The following is a 20,750-nucleotide window of genomic DNA, read 5'->3' on the forward strand; positions in this document are numbered from 1 at the left end:
GACCGGCGGTCAGGAGACCGCCGGTCACCAGTACTACACCCATGTGCAGCCTACACAGGCTGTTATGGTCATACACACCATAAACAAACAAGCCTCTTTGATAGAGGAAGAAAGTGACATTGTGCAGGATGTATCTATCCTCAAAAAGTGCATTGATCTAAAGAAGGTAAGAGTATCCCCTATACTGTCTCTAGCAAGGAGAAAGATCAATGCAACTCAGAGTACGAGAAGGAGGGTGGTTGTACTGAATCCACTCTAACAGTTCCCTTTGTAATGGAAGAATTTGTTACACCTTTAGGGAAAGGTGAACTCTCAGCAGCCTTAGACACAGCCTTAGACAGCAGCAGTGAATTGCACACAGGGGTAGAGAAGTTCTCTATGGTACAACCTCCAGTGATACCCAAAGATGTTACACTGGTAAACCCTGAAATGTATTCACGTGCAAACATGTTTAAAGAGCTGATCCATGAAATGAATTTGGGGGTATATATCCACATGCAAAGTTTCAACACCTTGGTAACCCCCACCCAGCAGTCAGTGCCATCTAGTGGTGGAGCAAATGTTTGCATTCTCTTAAAGAGACCACATGCAGAGTGTCATTCTGAAAACACCACAACAAATTCTAACAATGACACAAACTATCACCAGGATGACAATGTTTTTGTGCCCTGGCACCCTAAGAATTTTTTTTCCATTCACAAATTTTTATTGAAAAGTTATCAACAATAACAAACAAACAAACAAACAGAATAGATACAGTTGAAATGCAGAAAAATAGGTTCAAATTAATGTAAACTGGAACCTAAATGAGAACAGTGTTTTGTACACTAAATTACCTAGGCTAAAGAATCATACACATACATAAATTTTCTGCGAAAAACAAAAAAAAAGTACCAAAAAAGTACATCCCTAGGGGCCAACCAGTGGAACCCCTGGGAGAACTTGAAAAAAAAAATAGATGAAGAAAAGAGAGAGTTGGATTTAGGAAAGGAAGCGAAAAGGGGGAGGCAAAGAGGTAAAGACAAGAAGAGAAAGGAGAGGACATAAAAGAGTGAAGCAGGGAGCGAGTCGGGGGAAAGAAAAATGAGTGAGAGGGTAGGGAAAATTAATGGAGGCCTGGAAGAGCCATTTGAAATTTAGCATACCAGGGTGACCAAATGCCATGAAATTTGTCCACTGTGTTGTTCATCAGGGAGGAAAGGTACTCCATCTTCGCTACAAACCAGATACGGCTCACAAGTTCATGCCGGGGTGGGGGGAGGGGGGGGGTTGAATCCATGACCTAGCAACTTGGAGCTTAGCTGCACAGGCTATATGGAGAGCCAATTTGTTTGCACCTTAACAATTTTATTGCAGGTCTGGACAAACAGCCTTCCTGGGGCCTACAAAAGGTATCTGGCATGGTTTAACAAGCTTCTCTCCTCACAAGAGTATTTTTCAGAAGCTCCAAGATTCTTCCAGACTAAGGAGCCACGCCAAGCAGCAAACACTATGGTTGGAGACGGTCTGGACCCTGGCTGCGTAACAAGGGAGTATGGTCACAAGTGAAGACAGTAGTATCATTCCTTTACCTGTTAGAGCCAATGTAGCCATTATTTGGTTTGGTAAGATCCCACATGTTCAAACAGCCAAAGTTTGCAAATTAAATTTAACCTGCATCATATCATCAAGAGTCCACTTTTCAATAATTGGCACCTAAAATATTAATATAAAATATAATATAAGATTCCTCAACACAGATATAAAGGAGTCAGTTTAAATACTAATATTTTTTTTGTGTGTGGGGTGGGAAGGGGGGTTCTGCATTTTATCTTGCCTCCGGGCAACTGGGATGAAGTTACGCCACTAGCATATCCATAAGGAATCTAACTAGTTGGCTACTTCTTGAGTATCAGAACACATTACATACAGTACTCCTATTATCACATGTTACATTCCCCTGAAGGGCTATGCCCCCGTGACCCCAATACCCCGTAATGTGTATAAACATATGGGACATTGGTATATAGTCGACCTCACAGTGGTGGCCGAGGGACAACAGCTGCAGGACTGGCGCGCAGCCACTGGTCTGGGACTGTAACCCGTGCGCTGGCTGGAAGTGACTGATGCGGCTCATGGCAGGAGAGCCATTGGAGATGTCGGTTGGGGAGCCATCTTGAGAACAGAGGAGTGAGCGGAGGGTGTCAGCAGCCAACTGAAGGTGCAGCTGAGATCAGCAGCGGAGAGAAGTGACAGGCTCCTGGGCCTGGACTGTCAGAGGAGAAGAGAAGCAACCCGCTTCCCACAGCGGCCCCTAGCCTCCGGCAGCAAGGTTTCAAGCCAGGACTGAAGGAGAAGGAGTGGAGGCATGTGTATCGCTGTCTCCCCGCCCCTGGGGCGGAAGTAGGGCAGACAACCTCAATTCGGACTCAGCAGCAGGAGGCAGCGTAAGCACATAGCCCCTCCCAGAAAGGCGTCCCCAAAGGTGGTTCCTGGGGTCTTGATAGATGGGCCAGCCCCAACCCAGCCCTAACTACAGAATCGGAACACTGGCCGCGGCTCCAGATCTGACAGGCGGCTCACAGCAGAGACTGGGGACAATAACTCCAGAGGCAGAGACTAGTGAGGCCCGCTAAACTATTGCCCCTCATACCCATTAGTGCCCACTCAGAGCAGACTGTCAGAAGTTAACCCTTCCTTGCTGCACTAGCTACTAAGTCTCCTAATACTGCAGTCCAGTAGTCCCTTGGCTGAGCGAAGTAGGACAGCGCAGTGATAACTAGTACCCCCATTAGCCACCCCGCATCAGCCGCCACCCTGTTAACAAGACACAAAGGAACCCATGTAAGCAGAATAGAGACAATTTACCTGCTGAAGTTATTTCAGAGACGGGAAGCTATAATTTAGTTCGGACCAGCGGTGTCGCACAAATAGCTATTAATTGCAACTGTGAGAAGTAGCTGATTTCCCCGGCGCAAAAGTTACCCAGGGACAGGCGACCACCTATACTCAACGAATCACTTTCTCCATAGACATAGTGACGTCCCTTATCGGAGTAAACTATATCTGGCTAGAACATTATTGCTCCCTTCAATAGTACTGCATCTAGAGAGTAGGATACATTGTAGCAAATGCCCACAAACAGGATTACCGTATAAAGCCTTACAACTAGTTAGGATAAGCTTTTTTTCTACGTGTTTGACTTTCATGTTACAGCTTTCACTAGAGCCCGGATTCAGCGACTGTCGTCAGGAATTAACTAACCCTAGAAAAGTGCAAAATAAATATAAATATATAGTACTTGACTAAACGATACAACGGTTAAAAAAGGGGGCCCCCAATTGAACAGTCAATGTGAAAGTATATGCCATGGCAGTCCCGAGACTTTAGCTTAATATGTTTGTTGGTTACTCTATGTGGCGCATTGTAATGTATTTTATGTTCGTAATATATGTGGAGTGAACTGCAAACTCTGTTTATGGTTAAACCGCTTCTACGTTTTCACAGTGAATGAAGCGTTCCAGTTGAATAAAACTCTCATTTTAAATGTTGGCATTAATGTTTGTGCAAATGACATGTTAAGCATTTAGTTGTTTCCCAAATTGTTCTACAACGACTACTGCACCAGCAATCCCGGTAAGTGGTCCAAGTCACAGGTCACGCTCCAGGAAATCAGAGGAGTCCGCCATACTTATCAAATGAATACAATGTGTCACCTCCTTGGAAGTGTCACAACCACATAATGTGATTAGCAATGCACAATGCTCTCTTGATATCCGAGCATTGTGTGCAAAGCATCTAAATGAGCCCAATAGTAAATAATATGTGATATATTGATTCCTGGAGGGAAGGTGCCAATATTATCACATTTTCACACAAAGTTTTAGCTACTAGGGCATAAAGACTGGAGGCTGCTAATGGAATGAACTGCTGCTGAAGACACTTGTCTGAGGTGTGTGGGGAGGAGGGATCTGGCTGATTCATATGTCTTCAGTACAAGTCAGACAAAGCCAGGGGTACGATTTTCTTGGAAGTGGTGAGTAATCTAGAGACAGCGCTTGGAAAGAAACTATAGCAACCTGCTCTTTTCATCATTACGAACCCTGCAGCATGCAGGGCTGTGTACGTACCAATGACTGTGTGGGCATTCTCTCATAGATTTACAGGAACCCAGCAGCACAGCAGACAGCCCTTGATAAGTATTCAGGATATAAAAATGAATGCGCATGAAGAAAATTCATCCATTTTGCAATACCTGGTACAGTTATCTCTCAAGCAACCTTTAAGTCAGATATTAGCAAGTTGTGGTTCAGCTGCTTTGGAATAAGAAATCCCAGCACATTGTGAACTCATGAAACCGCTTTTTCCTTTAAGCTGCTGTACAGTCAGGGGCTAATTCACACGTAAGTAGAAATGCAGATGAATCACACGGATTTCAGCACACTGCACATGTGACAAAGAAATCAGTGACCGCGCAATCACCAAATCAAACTTAAGCACATGGGCGGAGTTCACTAGTGTGTACGGATCAATCTGTTCTACTGTATGATGGACATTTCTATGCATTTTCTGCTGACTGTTCAGTGACCTCGTGAATGCACGACTGTGTTCCATCTAGTGCGGGTGCTGTGGGTGTGTAGGCCTTCTTTAGTGATTGATGGTAGCATGTGCACAGATGTAGTCTGCCTGTTGATGGATGTTGTGCACTCAGTATGGGATGGTAAAGGTACAGTGGATAGGCTTCCACATGCATTGGCATGGATTTTCTCCATACACAGGCGGATTCTCCCATTAGCATAAGCTAGTAAGCAGGCTGTGGTGGCCAAACAGATAAGCAGCTGCAGATGCGGATGACTCAGAGTTATTCCCTAAACTTGTAAAGCAACGTGGAGTCTTTTCTTGGGTACCAGTTACTGTTCCTGGATTAGGATTTCTGGTTACAACTACATCAGGGGGGTAAATAAGAGTTGTAGGCTCGTTGGCCCCAGTTATACTAACACGGAGTGCAGAGGAGAAAATGCAAATATTCGCTTGAGTGTTGAGTCCAACTGTGTATCTATAATGGTTGTAGGGTGTGCAGTGCAGGGGGGCCCACACTGCACACCGTGCACCCATTTCTTCAATACTTACCATTTTGGTGTCCAGCGATGCTGGCAGTACCGCTGCAGAAATCACTGGGAAATGGCACGGTGGACATTTTCACAGTATTTCATGCATAAGTAGTAGGAAAGTCACTGGGAAAATGTCTGCCATGCAATTTCCTTGGAGACTTGCACATGCGCATTAGACTCTGGCATAGCACTGGAGAGGATGGAGGTTGAACACAGACCCCCTCCTCATTTAATACACCCTTGGTCGCGTCATAGACATCTATGCTACAGTACTACCTCTAGGCATATGATTGGTTTCATAGCATTATCAGAGCCTACTTGTACACAAATGCCCCGTGGATACCCAGTTACACCCATTTATCCACAAGTAGAGATGTGACTGACAGATGCGGATTCCCGGCTTCGGAGCATGAGGATGCTAAAATACGCACCATCCAACTGCAAAATGGACTTGTGTTCATATATGCATCAGCATCTAAGTGCAAAGCTATGTGCAATGCACTTGCACTGACGGGAGACGGATGACCCAGCAGTGGTTGATTATGGGGAGATGTCACCCTGTAGACTATGGCTCTGATTCCATATCAGCAGTTTGGGAAATGTGGCTGCATGGCTCTATGGCTTTCTATTGGTCTCCGCATTTATATCCCCACATGTTGCAGACTTGGGGTAAGGGGGTATGCATGGTCTACATTGAGACCTGAGGTTCTTGTTGGCAGGCATCCAACCAACCAGGGTAATGGAAAAAAAAATGATTTAATTAATGAATACAACAGTTGCAATAAAAGCAAGCCTTGTGAGTTATGTAATGTTTAATATGGGACCAGTGACTGAATCTACACTTTTATTTTTACTACACCAATTACCCCAACTGCCCACTCATCATGGTGGACGAACCCCTGTGACATTACATCTTTAGGGGGACATGGTAAAAGTTGGGCAGCAGAAGCAATCTTACAGACAGGTGAACTATTGTGCCATTTGAAGTTAATATTGCAGCAGCTGGATTGACATATTGGTTTATCTCACAAAGGGGAGATGCATCAAACCTTGGAGAGAGTTAAAGTAGAGAGAAATAAAGTACCAACCACTCAACTTTTAACTGTCATTTTTCAAGCACAGCCTGCTAAATGTCATAAGCTAATTGGTTGGAACTTTATCTCTCTTCACTTTATCTCTTATCTCTAAGCGACGCGTTACTACATCTTGAGCAAAATGCCTCACCTCACAGCTACATTTAGAATTTTTGTCAAGGATAGCTGGCTTTTGTGTGGCTGGTTCTCTGTGTAAAATACATATGTCCTGTTATACAGCCCACGCTGCCGTGCAAATGGAGGTACTGCTGCCCATCTGAAGAGCTATGCTTCGTAACTGGATGAGTATGCCTTCTCAAATGGTTGATTACAGGCATATTTTCCCTGTGTTTATACTATATATGTATCTAGTACATTGCTGTTAACTTCATATTATATATTACTGCTATATCCACACAAGCTGTGAATGAGCAATGAGCACAGATCAAAGGATTCCAGTACGAGAACTTATTTTCTCCAATTATGTGGCATGGAGCTACATAAGAGGATTTCTTACTTAAGAGGATTCATGCTTTGCAGTCATGTTAAGCTTCCACAAAACCATCAAGTCCATTGTCCTCAGGAAAAGTATATTCTGATTAATTTACTTGGCTCTTGTAACAATTAACAGTCAAACAGTTAAGTTGTGCAGTTACACACTGACCTATATTCCAGTAGTGTAGTCTGTGGACAAGGACACTGCAATGTGTAGCAGTGCGGTTAGTGATGAAAAAACTTCACCCTTCATATACCCTTGTTTGTCACTTAATATTTTATTACTGAAGCATGCATTCATTAATAGTAATTCCTTCCATGCTATGTCAGCACATTTCAGCTATTGTTAAGTAAATAAGTAAAAAAAAAAAAAAAAAAACCAGGCAAGTAACGTGCAAAACCTAAATAACATAGAAAATACAATTTTAAAAAAGTACAATGATATAAAAAGCTTTATGGCCATTTGTAGAAATGCTAAATATTCCCAGGCACCATCTCCGTCTTCAGCAAATTTGGAAACATTCAACACAAAAAAAATCTCAGCTCAGGAAGATAATTTGCACCACATGCGATATCTGATCTCTTCATTCTCTTGGGCTCCAAGTGAGCTGGGGATTTTTCTATATGATCCTGGAACATCTGCATTAAATTTGGAAGCACACTGAGAACTGCGGATGACACTTGTGTACTAATTGCATTTTAACTATTACCAAGCATTCCGTACTTATGCTTTTGGAAAAAGGAACAGTACAGCTATTTTGACTGATTTGCAGCTGTTATAGCTGAACCTGATTTCTATGCATAAATTGATAAGGATTTTTCATCACATATCATTGTCACAACCTTAGTCCATAATGGGCCTAATTCATATTCTTATCCAAACCATATGTTTGGGGATTTACGCAGGTGTAAGACCTGTTCTGCGCATGTGCAGGACGGGTCTTGCAACATCACTCGCAGCCCCCTTTCAGCTGCAGCAAGATTTACTTGCTGCAGCGTTTAGGGCGGGGGGAGGGGGTGAAGGCAGAGCGATGGCGGCACCCTGCACCTTTTTTTAAAAACAGTGGCATGCATCCCCATTTTGAAGGTGTTATGGGTTCAGGATCTGCATCGTTGGATGCAGACTTCCTGGACCCGGGTGTCTGGTTCCGACGGCCAGCCTGTGTAAGCTTCAGCTTATGAAGGCTGGCTGGTGCCTAAAACCATCTCAAATATCTCCTACAGATGCCTCATGATGCATTTGCATTGTAATGAATCGGAATTGCACAGCCACTTCATTTCAGCTGGGCAATTCCTTACAATTAATGAATCGGGCTCAATGTGTGGGGTACATATATTCATGTAACTGTATGTAAAAATTGACACGACTGCCAGCTGTGGAGTTATTGATATGTCACGTAACACTATTATTTATTTATTACCAGTTATTTATATAGCGCACACATATTCCGCAGCGCTTTACAGAGAATATTTGCCCATTCACATCAGTCCCTGCTCCAGTGGAGCTTACAATCTATATTCCCTACCACATGTACACACAGACACATTCAATCTAGGGTTAATTTTGTTGGGAGCCAATTAACCTGCCAGTATATTTTTGGGATTGTGGGAGGAAACTGGAGTACCCGGAGGAAACCCACGCAAGTACGGGGAGAATATACAAACTCCACACAGTTAGGGCCATGATGGGAATCGAACCCATGACCTCAGTGCTGTGAGGCAGTAATGCTAACCATTACACCATCCGTACTGCCCGTACTATATGCTGTTACATCACATTATATGTTGTTAAACAGGACTCCCCGTCTGCCATTATTCCCCTGCCTAATCATTTTTTCCAATTGCTCTATCGCCAGACTGTTAACAAACCTTGTGTTCCCTGTGTTTTTTCCGCTGACTGCAAACTGAACCACACCACCTAACAAGCTGTAACATTTTTAAATCTTGTCCCAGAAGGGGTCTTTGGAAATGTGCTTATGGGTGGTTTGACATATAGCCACAGCGCGGTATCCTGCACAGACAGTACTCATTTCAGGGACCATCAATTTTTCGCCAGGTCTATTATGTTTTTTCTTTGTTTTACTGCATAGTGCCTTGTGCTTTATGTAGTACTTGGAAACTGCTGATCCCACCAAAAGAGCTGCATTAAGACCCAAGGCAAGATACTGGTTTAGGACTACCCTCCGCTAGTCGGCCCTGCTAAAATGCCTTTCCATCATACCAATCATATTACTTACCTTGTTAATCTTCCTACTCCCAGACGAATAATTACAAAAGTGGGCTTCAGGTGTTGTAGAACTATAAGTCCCAGCATACCAGAGTTATAGTCCGGCAATTGGTAGATAACATGTTGTGTAATACAGATCTCGTTACTGATCTGTACATGCGCAGGATTAATACTGCACATGTGCACATCAGTGGACGTGACAATGGTCGCAGTCCCCACTATGATGGACAATCATGCTGCAGCCGCTTGGGGGTAAGGTGGAGGTGGCGACAAAATGGAAACATGTCAGCCCCATTTTGTAGGCGTGCGGAGGCCAGATTCTGTGTCTGCAGATGCAATCTTCCCGGCTTCTGCGCCGTCATTACAGCAGCCATCCTGAGTAACCTGAGGGTTACTCAGATGGCCGGTAGGAGGCTACTTTTTATACAAGACTCCTGCATCATTGACATATTTTTGCACAGCAGCTGCATCCAAAGATGAAGTTGCTGTGTGAACTGCGTCCATCTCTGTATCAGGCCCTCATTTTCTTACTATATAAATTGCTCCATCCTCAAGTATTATTATTACAACTGTTGCGCTGAAGTAAAAGACATTTGGTAACAGGTGCTTGGAGTTTTCATCCATAATTCGGAAACTGACATCATTTCAGTTCCAGCTGTAACACCGTTGTCATGGACACTTTACCAGTATCCTCCTCTTATCGGTTCCGCCCCTTCTCTCTGCAGTTGTAGCGGTGCTAGGTGGAGTATCGAAACTATGGACCTAATTCAGACCTGATTGCAGCAGCAAAATTGTTCTCTAATGGGCAAAACCATGGTGGTCATTCCGAGTTGTTCGCTCGGTAATTTTCTTCGCATCGCAGCGATTTTTCGCTAACTGCGCATGCGCAATGTTCACACTGCGACTGCGCCAAGTAAATTTGCTATGCAGTTAGGAATTTTACTCACGGCATTACGAGGTTTTTTCTTCGTTCTGGTGATCGTAATGTGATTGACAGGAAGTGGGTGTTTCTGGGCGGAAACTGTCCGTTTCATGGGAGTGTTTGAAAAAACGCTACCGTTTCTGGGAAAAACGCGGGAGTGGCTGGAGAAACGGAGGAGTGTCTGGGCGAACGCTGGGTGTGTTTGTGACGTCAAACCAGGAACGACAAGCACTGAACTGATCGCACTGGCAGAGTAAGTCTCGAGCTACTCAGAAACTGCACAGAGAAGTCTTTTCGCAATATTGCTAATCTTTCGTTCGCAATTTTGATAAGCTAAGATTCACTCCCAGTAGGCGGCGGCTTAGCGTGTGCAAAGCTGCTAAAAGCAGCTTGCGAGCGAACAACTCGGAATGAGGGCCCATGTGCACTGCAGGGGAGGCAGATATAACATGTGCACAGAGAGGTCGATTTGGGTGGGGTGTGTTTCAAATGAAATCTAAATTGCAGTGTAAAAATAAAGCAGCCACTATTTACCCTGTTGTGAGAAACTACCATATAGGTACTATAAGGTGAATATGGAATGAAAAGGAATGTCAATAGGCGGCGCTAGATACACCCGCGGCGCTAGATACACCCGACAGTCGGTGTGAGACACGCCCAGTAGGTGGTGCTAGAGACACCCCTCCGATGGTGCACCCCCTAATAAAATGTGCTGCGCACGCCTATGGCCATGGCACTCCCTCAAGACAGGGAGGTTCTGTGTTCTCGCTGTGCCACTGCCCAGTGTCTGCACCTAAATGCAGACTGATCCAGCCAAGTTGGATATGACGCAGAATAGGATTTGCTTATCAGCACAGGATACCTTCAGGGCGGAACCAAATGCTGCTACAAGATGTGTGTTAGTAGTGGTGTGCCTCTCTCCACTGTACTCTGCAGCTCACTCAGCGCGGCAGCCATTTTTCGGAGTTCTGCGCATGCGCTGTAAAATTGCGCAGCGGCCATTTTTCGGAGTCCTGCGCATGCGCTATAGACTCTGGCACTGTACCAGAGTCTACAGCGCTCAGAGCACTAGCAGCGGCACAACGGCTACGGGAGAGAAGGGGGCCCACACACGGAGTCTGCACACGGGTCTCCTCCTCTCTAGAGATGTCCCTGAGATATATGTATATTTTTTAATCACTATCAGACACCTTTTAGTAGTGCATTTGTTAGTTTAACCCAGAGGTTCTCAAACTCGGTCCTCGGGGGCACACACAGTGCATGTTTTGCAGGTCTCCTCACAGAATCGCAAGTGAAATAATTAGCTCCACCTGTGGACCTTTTAAAATGTGTCAGTGAGTAATTAATACACCTGTGCACCTGCTGGGTTACCTGCAAAACATGGACTGTGTGTGCCCCCGAGGACCGAGTTTGAGAACCTCTGGTTTAACCTGTTGAAGCTTGATATTGATTAGGTTGTGTGCAACACTTACACTTCCATGGTTCTTCCCTCTTTCACACAATCTAGTTTTAAGGAACCAAATGCCTGTAATTTATCCAAGTGGCGACTATTATATTTCTATTTATATAGATATACTGTTTCATTTAGATTGTCTGTACGTAAATATTTTATATATATGGTACATCATTTTATTTACATGAACATTGCTTGGTGCAGTGTGCGTGGGGGGATTTGGGATTGGGGGGTTGGACCCCCAGGAATTGATGATGCATGAGGTGGCAACCCTAGTCGGCATACCGACTGTCAGGATGGTAAGCGGGCGGGATACCTGCGTCTGCATGATAATTGCCGGGATCCCGAGTGCCGGTCACATGACCGGATCCCATGTATACTGTAAGCTGTGAGCTATAGACCTATGCTGTGTGATACATATACTCAGGGGTTAAAGTGGGATGGAACATGGTGCACAATAATTCCAACAGAATAGCCCGGCTCACCACGCACATCAATAGATTATGCAGGTGACACTAGTGTCACTGATGAGCTGCAGCCACCTCCTCCTTGCTCAGGTCCTGGTGGCTCCATGGTCCTCCTCCACCTGGAGCCCACTCCTCCTGGTACTCATACATGCTGTGTCTGTTGGACAGCATTTATCCCCTCCTCAGGGCCAGGTGCTTCCTTTTTTGGCATGGTGTATGTGATGTCATGTCATCCCCAGCACTGAAGTTAAGAAGAGCCACGAAGAGGAATAGGCTCTGTGCATGCTGAAAACAAGATGAGAGGGGGATGGAGGGACACAGAGAGGTGGGGATGCTGCTGGAGGGACACAGGTGGTGATGTGTATAAGGGGCACTACTGTGGGCAATATATGTATAAATGACACTACTGTGGGCATTATGTATAAGGGGTACTACTACTGTGGGCATTATGTATATAAGCGGCACTTCTATGGGGGGCATTATGCTTAAGGAGCACTACTACTGTGGGAATTGTGTATAAGGGCACTACTATGGGCATTGTGTATAAGGGGCACCACTATTGGGGGCATTATGTGTAAGGGGCACTACTATTGTGGGAATTGTGTATAAGGGCATTACTATGGGCATTGTGTATAAGGAGCACTACTGTGTGGCATAACATGCATAAGGGGTACCACTGTGTAGCATAACGTGAATGAGGGGCACTACTGAGTGACGTAATGTGAATAAGGGGCACTACTATAAGGTGTAATATGGTTCAGGGGCACTACATGCTGTGTAATGTAAGCTTGTGCTACTGTGTGGCATAATTTGAATTGGGGGGTATTATTGTGTCACCATGCCACTTCGTGAGACCACTGTCCCTTTCTAAAGTATGGAAGGTAGGACTGAAAGCTATAGTTTGCAGGGAGTTGCCAAAAACCTATGCACGGGCCCTGGCTCTGACTAAAGGAGTGACAGGGCGTGGGGGGTATGAGTTCTACCATCTCTCCATGATAAGTTTAAACCCTGCATATACTGTATCCCACTGTGTAATATATACTCTGTGCTGTGTGATATAGGCCCTATGCTATTTGGGGCATATATGCAGAAAATTGTAAAATCATTTCTGCACATGCACTATATGCAAAAATGTGCCATATGCATCCATTAAGAGAGATTCATGCAACTTGAAATCGTCCGCTGTGTCTCAGAAACTTGTCATGTCTATGTAAATATAAAAACTGTTCATACAATGATTTTTTGTTGTACTGCTGCAAACTTAATCCTAAACCTGCTACATATAGAAAACAATGCCTAATACTGGTCTTTCCATTCATTGAATGTCATTATTGGAGTCATTTTATCACAATGAAAATGAAAATATTTTGTTGAAACTTCTGACAACACAACTGTCAAGAGCCTTCCTATACTTTATTGAACTCCATTGAGACTGACAAGAAAACAGTCTTTATGGGTTGGTATCTCTTTCCCACCTGACCTGCCACAGAATACCAAAGGTCAGAATACAGACATCATTCCAACATTCAAAATCCTAACAAATACTAGTGAGCATTTTAACCCTAACCGTCCCCTCCCGCAGCCTAACCAAAGGGGTCATTCCGTGTTGATCGCTCGCTAGCTTTTTTGCAGCGCTGCGAACAGATAGTCGCCGCCAATAGGGGAATGTATGTTTGCTTTGCAAGTGTGCGAACGCTTGTGCAGCCGAGCGATACAAAAAGTTTTGTGCAGTTTCTGAGTTACCCAGAACTTACTCAGCCGCTGCAATCACTTCAGCCTGTTCTCCCCCGGAATTGACGTCAGACACCCACCCTGCAAACGCTTGAACACACCTACATTTTTCCAAACACTCCCAGAAAACGGTCATTTGCCCCCCACAAACGCCCTCTTCCTGTTAATCTCCTTGCGATCGGCTGTGCGAATGGATTCTTCATTAAATCCATCGCTCAGCAACCCGTACGACCCATACGCATTGCGGTGCATATGCATGCGCAGTTGTGATCTGATCGCAGTGCAGCGAAAAATGCTAGCGTGCAATCAGGTCGGAATGACCCCCCACAACCCGTCCCCTAGTGCCTAACCCTAACCCCAGGGATCTGTTAGGATTCTGAGCACTTGGGATGCCGCTGTCAGCACTCTGACAGTCAGGATCCTGAGCACTGGAATATTAACTACACCACATCCCAGTTGTTACGATGGCTTTTTCCTTGTACAATTTATGTTTCAGTTATTTACTGTACTAAACTCTCAGTTATTAGTACAGTGTAATCTTTCATCTAAACTCTAAATATCAGTATACTGTATAAAAAGACTGTTTTAAACAATAATCTATATCTCAAAATGTCATGTACATATCTTCTTACATTTTACATTAATTATTTACAGTTTTAATAAATCTACTGTATAGTAACGTCCTCTCTTTGACAGCAGATATCTAGGCAATCAGATGGTAATTCTCCAGTAGAGTGCAGAGCAGGAAGCCATCGATTGCCGTGTATATACAGCCTTTCTGACTTTCGTGATGATCTTGGCTACATACAGGTCAATTACAATTTAATGACTGGTTGTAGACAGTCTGGATAAAGCCTATTGTCTGACTCTTGACAGTTTTACTGTTAGTACAGTGCCCCTACAGTTTTCTTACATGGAGCAGTTGTGCTTTGGTTTATGCATGGGTTAAAAGCTTCTGTCTTCTCATTGGGTGCCAGAAAGAGGCTGCACAGAATATGCTGCTTGAAACGAGCATCAAGGGGAGACGCAGACCTATTTCAAGTTAATATGTCCAAAACGTGGCAGCGACAGTATAGGGAGGCTGGAACACAGGAGCTACGTGCTGTACCTGCATCAGGAGGGCAAACTTACCCGGCGGCTGCTGCTGGGTTCTGCTGCACAGGCAGAGTTGCTGGAGGTGCAGTGGTGCATCCCAGCTGAGCTGGTAGGATATGGAAAGATTGCTGCTGCTGCTACTAGCACTGAGACCTGAACATGCACTGAGCCAGTGACCTTAATTTACAGAAACCCTAGAGACCACTACATCCATATGTACTCATCATGCCTGGGTCTACTCTATTTATTTAGCACTTGGCACCTGTTTATTTGCATGTCGGAGTCTACTATTAGTTTACTATGATACAATTGCACATTGGGATCTTCCAATCTTTGCTGCTTCTTTGGCTTTTGGGATGGAGACCCGTGGATGCTCTAGGGGAGTTACAAAAATGGCATCATGGACAGGGTCAGAGGCGCATTCAGTCATCAGCTGGTTTGGGGTCCCCAGCTATCCAACACTACTTCCAGCGCCACAAAAGGGACACTACCTCGGTCAATCTCACCCGGAAAGTCTATCAGCACAGAGCACTTCCAAATGAATCCGTCTGCCCATACAAATTATTCAGCGAGGGCCAAGCAGACTACAAGAGCCTGTGCTTCAGGACCACGGACAGCGGTTTCAGCTGCGACCAAAGAAACTGTAATGTGTTCAAGTCAGGGAGGTCTTTGTTGGCCAACGTACTAAGGAACAGCAGTGTTCTTTTGCAATGGCAGCCGTCAGCTCTCTTTGTCCATGACCTCAAGGGGTTCTTTATTAACTGCTCTTGGAATGGCACTTTTACCCGATTCCAGTGTGACAGTGTCCAGCTGGGCATAAACTGCAGAGACTACCTCCTAACCAATGTCCATGACAATGTCAGGTACAGGATCTGCCTGCAGACCCTCTTCACTAACCGGACGTCTGTGGAAGAATGTGTGGACTTTATTGTGGAACCGGTGGGCATGCAGGATATTGTGATTGCTATGACTGCAGTAGGGGGATCAATCTGTGTGATGCTGGTCATCATTTGCCTCCTGGTGGCCTACATTACAGAAAACCTTATGCATCCCACCTTCATGCACCCTTCTGCCAAGAGGGGACCTTAATATTTCAGTGCCTGCAGGGTCTATGGAGAGTATTGACCATGTCCATTAGCAAATCATTAAAACATTAATACTTTAAAAAAGGGGGCATATTCACTGTGAAATTAAGAAAGTATACAATAAATACTATAGAATCTGCCAAACAATGTTACCTCCAGTGTACATAAAATGATATTATTAAATACTGCAATTTATCATTCTTAGGCAACCTATGGTTCTTCAACTGCTGTGAAACTACAAGTTCCAGGATGACATGCCTGACTTTGAGACTTACAGCCTTAACAACTGATGCACCAGAGGTTGCCTACCCCTACATTAAATTGTGAATCTGCTATATGTGTTTGGCCAATTTGTACTTGTTTAGGCAATGCAGTGGGTCTAATTCAAATATAATTACACCGCGACTCGCTGTTGTTGGCCCCCAATTGTCATACTCACTATCAAATTTTCTCTGACCTTAGCGTTAGAGTGTGACAAATGTGTGTGTGCATGGGGGGGGGGATGGGGGTGCAAAATTAAATGGTACACACACTGGTTTAAAGGGTATATATAATACTTTAAAATTACACTATTCTTTGGTACAAACATTTTTTATTTTCTTGTTTTGCTTTCAAAAGGAAGAAGTTAACATTGTCTGTTAACATGAAATGTTTGTTGGAATTTAATGCAAATCATTAAATCATTATGTAAAAAAAATCTTAGCTACAATGTAAGAACTAGAGTAAGATAGAATTTATCTATAGTAAATACAATACCAGATAGCTTTAGACATGAACATTATTCGCTGCCATTGTGCTTACGGTGTAATATGATAACACAGGGTAGACAGCACAATGTATATGAATGCAGAATATTGTTAGATTATATGTCAGTTTGCTGTATAATAGGAAACACAGCCGGAACTATATGATACATGTTGTATGTACTATTATTAGCTTTAACATACCTGAATACTCTATAAAAATATTGTGCTATATCTACAGACATTGCTATGATATGTATGTTGAAAAGTCCTCCATTTAATGCTATGATCTAGTTACAAGTGTTTTTTGCTGTAATATTATCTATATGTTAGTTATGCTAACTGGTGTTTACACTTCATTAGGTCACAGCACACCCTATGGGTCACACTCATCACTGGGAATCATGTACTCCTTCCTGGGAATAATATATTTTTTAACAATGAGGGATTATTTCTCACTTTATTTTTTTATAGTCAGGAAACGTCACAGCTTTTTATAATTATTCAGTATACATGACCAAATGTATCTGCTTATCTTTATTTATAAACACCAGTGTGACCTAGAACACTGTTTTATTGTCCTTAATACACTGAAGTATACACTATACAGTAAACTTAAGCGTAACAGTGCCCCTCGTGGTTAGGTTATCATTAAATATGTTTTACTACTTCCAGTTCATAGCTTTAACTTTAGAACAAACTAACAAACATAGATAATAACATTAGAACAATTAATCTTTCAGATATGGGAATTCTGTAAAAACACATTATCTTGAAAAGAAATAAAAAAAACATTGGTGTTGTTCTAAACATTTTAAGACAAGCACTGTGGGCGCTGATGTCTATAAAGTTGAATGTAGAGCATACATTACTCAATAGAAAAGTGCATGGAAAAATAGCGCTCCCTTCTGCGTTATCCACACGTGCCTGGTCGACTAAGTCATCATAATCAGTATGTACTTGCATCTGCCCTATGCTAAATACAAAAGATACACCTACTAACAGGTGTATACACTCTTACTGTATATGCTGATCTGCATGGGCTGTATTTGAGTGAACAAACCTTACAAAACATTGTCTATGTCACTCCTCCCACTTTCCTCCTTCCCGCTCATATTTGTAGATCCATTCAGAATGTGACTCTGTAGTTTACATTCCCACATCTGTAAGCGCACATTTGCTGATCAAGCACAGATAAAATGTTCCCAACAAAACTGGCGCACATTCAACTCTACATCAGCTGCTATGTATTTTGTCCTATAGCACACACTTATGGATTTCAAAATAATTGCCATACTATTTAGCATGGTTTATCATGTCATGTTTCAGAATAATGTCCCTTTACTGTATGCAGCTTTAAAATAATCATTTAATGTTGTCCATTCTAGAAATTAACTCAGATAATTGTTTCCTCAATGTAGCACCCGCAGGTCAGAACATTATGCTGTTGGTATTTCTCTTACTGACCTCAGTTCCGTTTCTGTACTGAATATTCTGGATCTGTGATCTTCAAGATGTGTCTACTTAAATGACATAACTGACATATTAAGCTGTGTCATTTCTGCCATACCATATATAAGGTTTTCATTTAATAACATTTGATTTAAATACAAAATGTAAAAACCACAACAAACCATCACCCACTGCTTTCACTGTGTAACTTACACAAGATAGGGCACTAGTAAAGGACATAACATTAACTAGGACACTACTATGGGGCACATCATTAACCATATAACTACTATGGGGCATAACATTAACTAAGGCACTACTATGGGGCACATCATTAACCATAGAACTAGTACGGGGCATAACATTAACTAGGGTATTAGTATAGGACATAACATTAACTAGTGCACTAGTATAGGACATAACATTAACTAGGACACTACTCTGGGACATTCATTAACTAAGGCACTAATATGCGGCACAAAATGAACAACTGCAGCATAGAGAGGTATCTCTTAGGTGCATTGGGGCTGGGGCCCTTCAAAATGTTGCTATGGGGCCCATAATGTTCTGCACCTCTAGCAAATGGTAGAAGGGACAATGGTTTGAATGGCTGTCTGATTGGCTGGCATGCTGAGATAGGGGTGTGCCATGGGAGCATGCCCCTTTTTTTTTTGCCTAAGTACGCAAAGGGATACTGGGGCTGATTTACAGTGCCAGTCAATCCCTGATTACTATACATGTTGCTAAAGGTATGCATGGATACATTTTTTATGACACTCGTGTGAAACCAACATATGCGGTATAGCCAGAAACCTTGGCCGCTTTCTACCAAACTGGTCTGACCTATTGCATAATCTGAATCAACCAGCTCTGGTTTGACTGAGCAGAATGGAAAGCAGTTAGCTGGCTCCTTAGCTGCATGTGTTTGAAGCAGGCTCACTTAAAAGCAGGTTAGCAAGTTTAATGACGTTTCTTCAATGTACACAAGGCACTAAGGGCATAATTCAGTAAGGATAATAAGCGATCCTTACTGCAGTTTACCATTGATTGGTAAATGACGCATGCTCAGGACCCGTTCTGTGAATGTGCAGAACAGGTCCTGTAATTGCATCACAGGGATGCGAACATCTCTGTCTTATAGGTAGAGGCATTTCCTGGGAGGGACGGCCGGCATTGGGGAAAACGGGGGCACGTTATCCCACTTTCTGGGTGTGGTGAGGCCAAGTACTGCGTCGCCAAAGGATTGCATTTGCAAAGCTGCTGCAAGCATTTTAGCAGTTTCAATCATTACTAAATTAGGCCCTAAGAGCCTTATGCAGTAAGCATCGCTACAGCAATGCAATCTCATTTGGCCGATTTTTGGGCAAGTGTGCATGCGCAGTGCCCGTTCTGCATGTGTGTTGACCGGAAAATGCGATTGCGGGGTGGCAACGCAGCTTTGCTGGGGCATGGCACTGAAAATATGGGAGGGTCTTGGTCATTTTGGGGCGTTTGCATGACGTCACACGTGGCCACTGTAAAACAAAATAGATTGCACAATTTATTTTGCCAGGTTTGTGATGTGATCACAACTGAGTTGTGATTGCATCGCTCGCAGTAACTAGAATGCTGGGTGGCCCCCAGCATGCCATCGTATGCAGTTGCAGTTTTGCTATTTTAGAAAAACTGCAATTAAAGCTGAATAAGGTCCTAAAAGAGATAATCCAATGAAGAAATAGTCCCAAGAATCCTAGGCGTCAATCCGATTACCCACAAAGGGAGCAATGTACCATTGCCACAGCGTTTCAACACTGTCAACAGTATTCAAGCTCACACCCTTCACAGGCTGAAATCAGCCCTAATTCGCACAAAATTGTTTGGATCTCTATGGGGTGGTGAGCAATTTTGTGCGAATTTGGGTTGCCGTAAAGTGCGGCTGCGATGACTTGCACCTGTGGGATCATCTGGCTAATTGGATTGCCCCCCTAGACTCTTTAGGTCTTGAAGCATCAGAATACTAAGCAAATTACTTGACAATTGTAGATATTGCAGCAGATTGCAGCCCACTGGTAGTAAATCTAAGCGTATACTAGAATGGGTCTGAACAGTGATTAAATCAAGTGGGAACTGAATAATGACAGAACCAAACATTAACTGGACCGGACTGTGACTGGATCACTCTGGTAAAGAGCAGAGACTGGATCAGACTGGGCAGCAGAGGAAGAACACAGACACTGAATAGACTAGACCAAATCAACTTTAAAACCCAGAGTATTCTCAATATGAACTGGCACAGAATGAGACCTCTGAGGAGCATGGAGAACTAGCATACAGACTGATATATGTAAGACATTGCACTGGCAGCTTGAGACTCTTTGAATTTCCCTCTTTATACCTGCATCTAAACAGGATTAACTGTTGTAGTCAGCTGACAGTCACTCAATCAGGGATTGGCTGGTTGTGGTCACCTGACAATGGTCAAGTTGGCTGCACCCAACTCTGGCGGGAAGCAGCACCCGCTGAATGCAAGGCACCCCATAGGCCCATTATCATTCCTCACTGGACCCCCACAGGCACTATACTCACATGCAGCCCCGACCATCCGGCGCTGGCAGCCTACAGCAGTGCCATTGAGACAGAGTCACAGTGGGCAGGCTGGTGAGTATCGGGACCCCCCATTGTATTTGTCTCCAGCCCATGACATTATACCATTTGACCCTGCCCTTTGTATCCAAACTACATTAGAAGTGTTCAGCCAACATTGAATCTTATGTTTGGGCAACTAAATTTAGTTTGTACATAGAAGACAATTAGAAATCTGTAGCCTATCTCTTCCCTTTCTCTTAATACACATTAGCATAACCCATGCTGCCTGGATAAACGTCTTGTGGTATCTTCGATTCACCTGCCTATAGTGTCTGGCAGGTGAATTGCAAGA

The 20,750-nt window shown here is 43.6% G+C and overlaps 1 protein-coding gene across 1 annotated transcript; it reads left to right on the forward strand.

The window, feature by feature from the left end:
- Nucleotides 1-14,443: 14,443 nt before the first annotated feature.
- FNDC10 (fibronectin type III domain containing 10) lies at nucleotides 14,444-18,439 on the forward strand. The gene has a single exon (XM_063943010.1). It carries the CDS (start codon nucleotides 14,854-14,856, stop codon nucleotides 15,640-15,642), a length of 789 nt encoding a protein of 262 aa, XP_063799080.1. The 5' UTR covers nucleotides 14,444-14,853; the 3' UTR covers nucleotides 15,643-18,439.
- Nucleotides 18,440-20,750: the final 2,311 nt, after the last annotated feature.

Source organism: Pseudophryne corroboree, chromosome 10, assembly GCF_028390025.1.
Source record: "Pseudophryne corroboree isolate aPseCor3 chromosome 10, aPseCor3.hap2, whole genome shotgun sequence".
Taxonomy (NCBI): Eukaryota; Metazoa; Chordata; class Amphibia; order Anura; family Myobatrachidae; genus Pseudophryne; species Pseudophryne corroboree.

Coding starts and splice junctions, on each gene's coding strand:
- FNDC10 (XM_063943010.1), top strand. CDS start 14,854: ATGATACAATTGCACATTGGGATCTTCCAATCTTTGCTGCTTCTTTGG.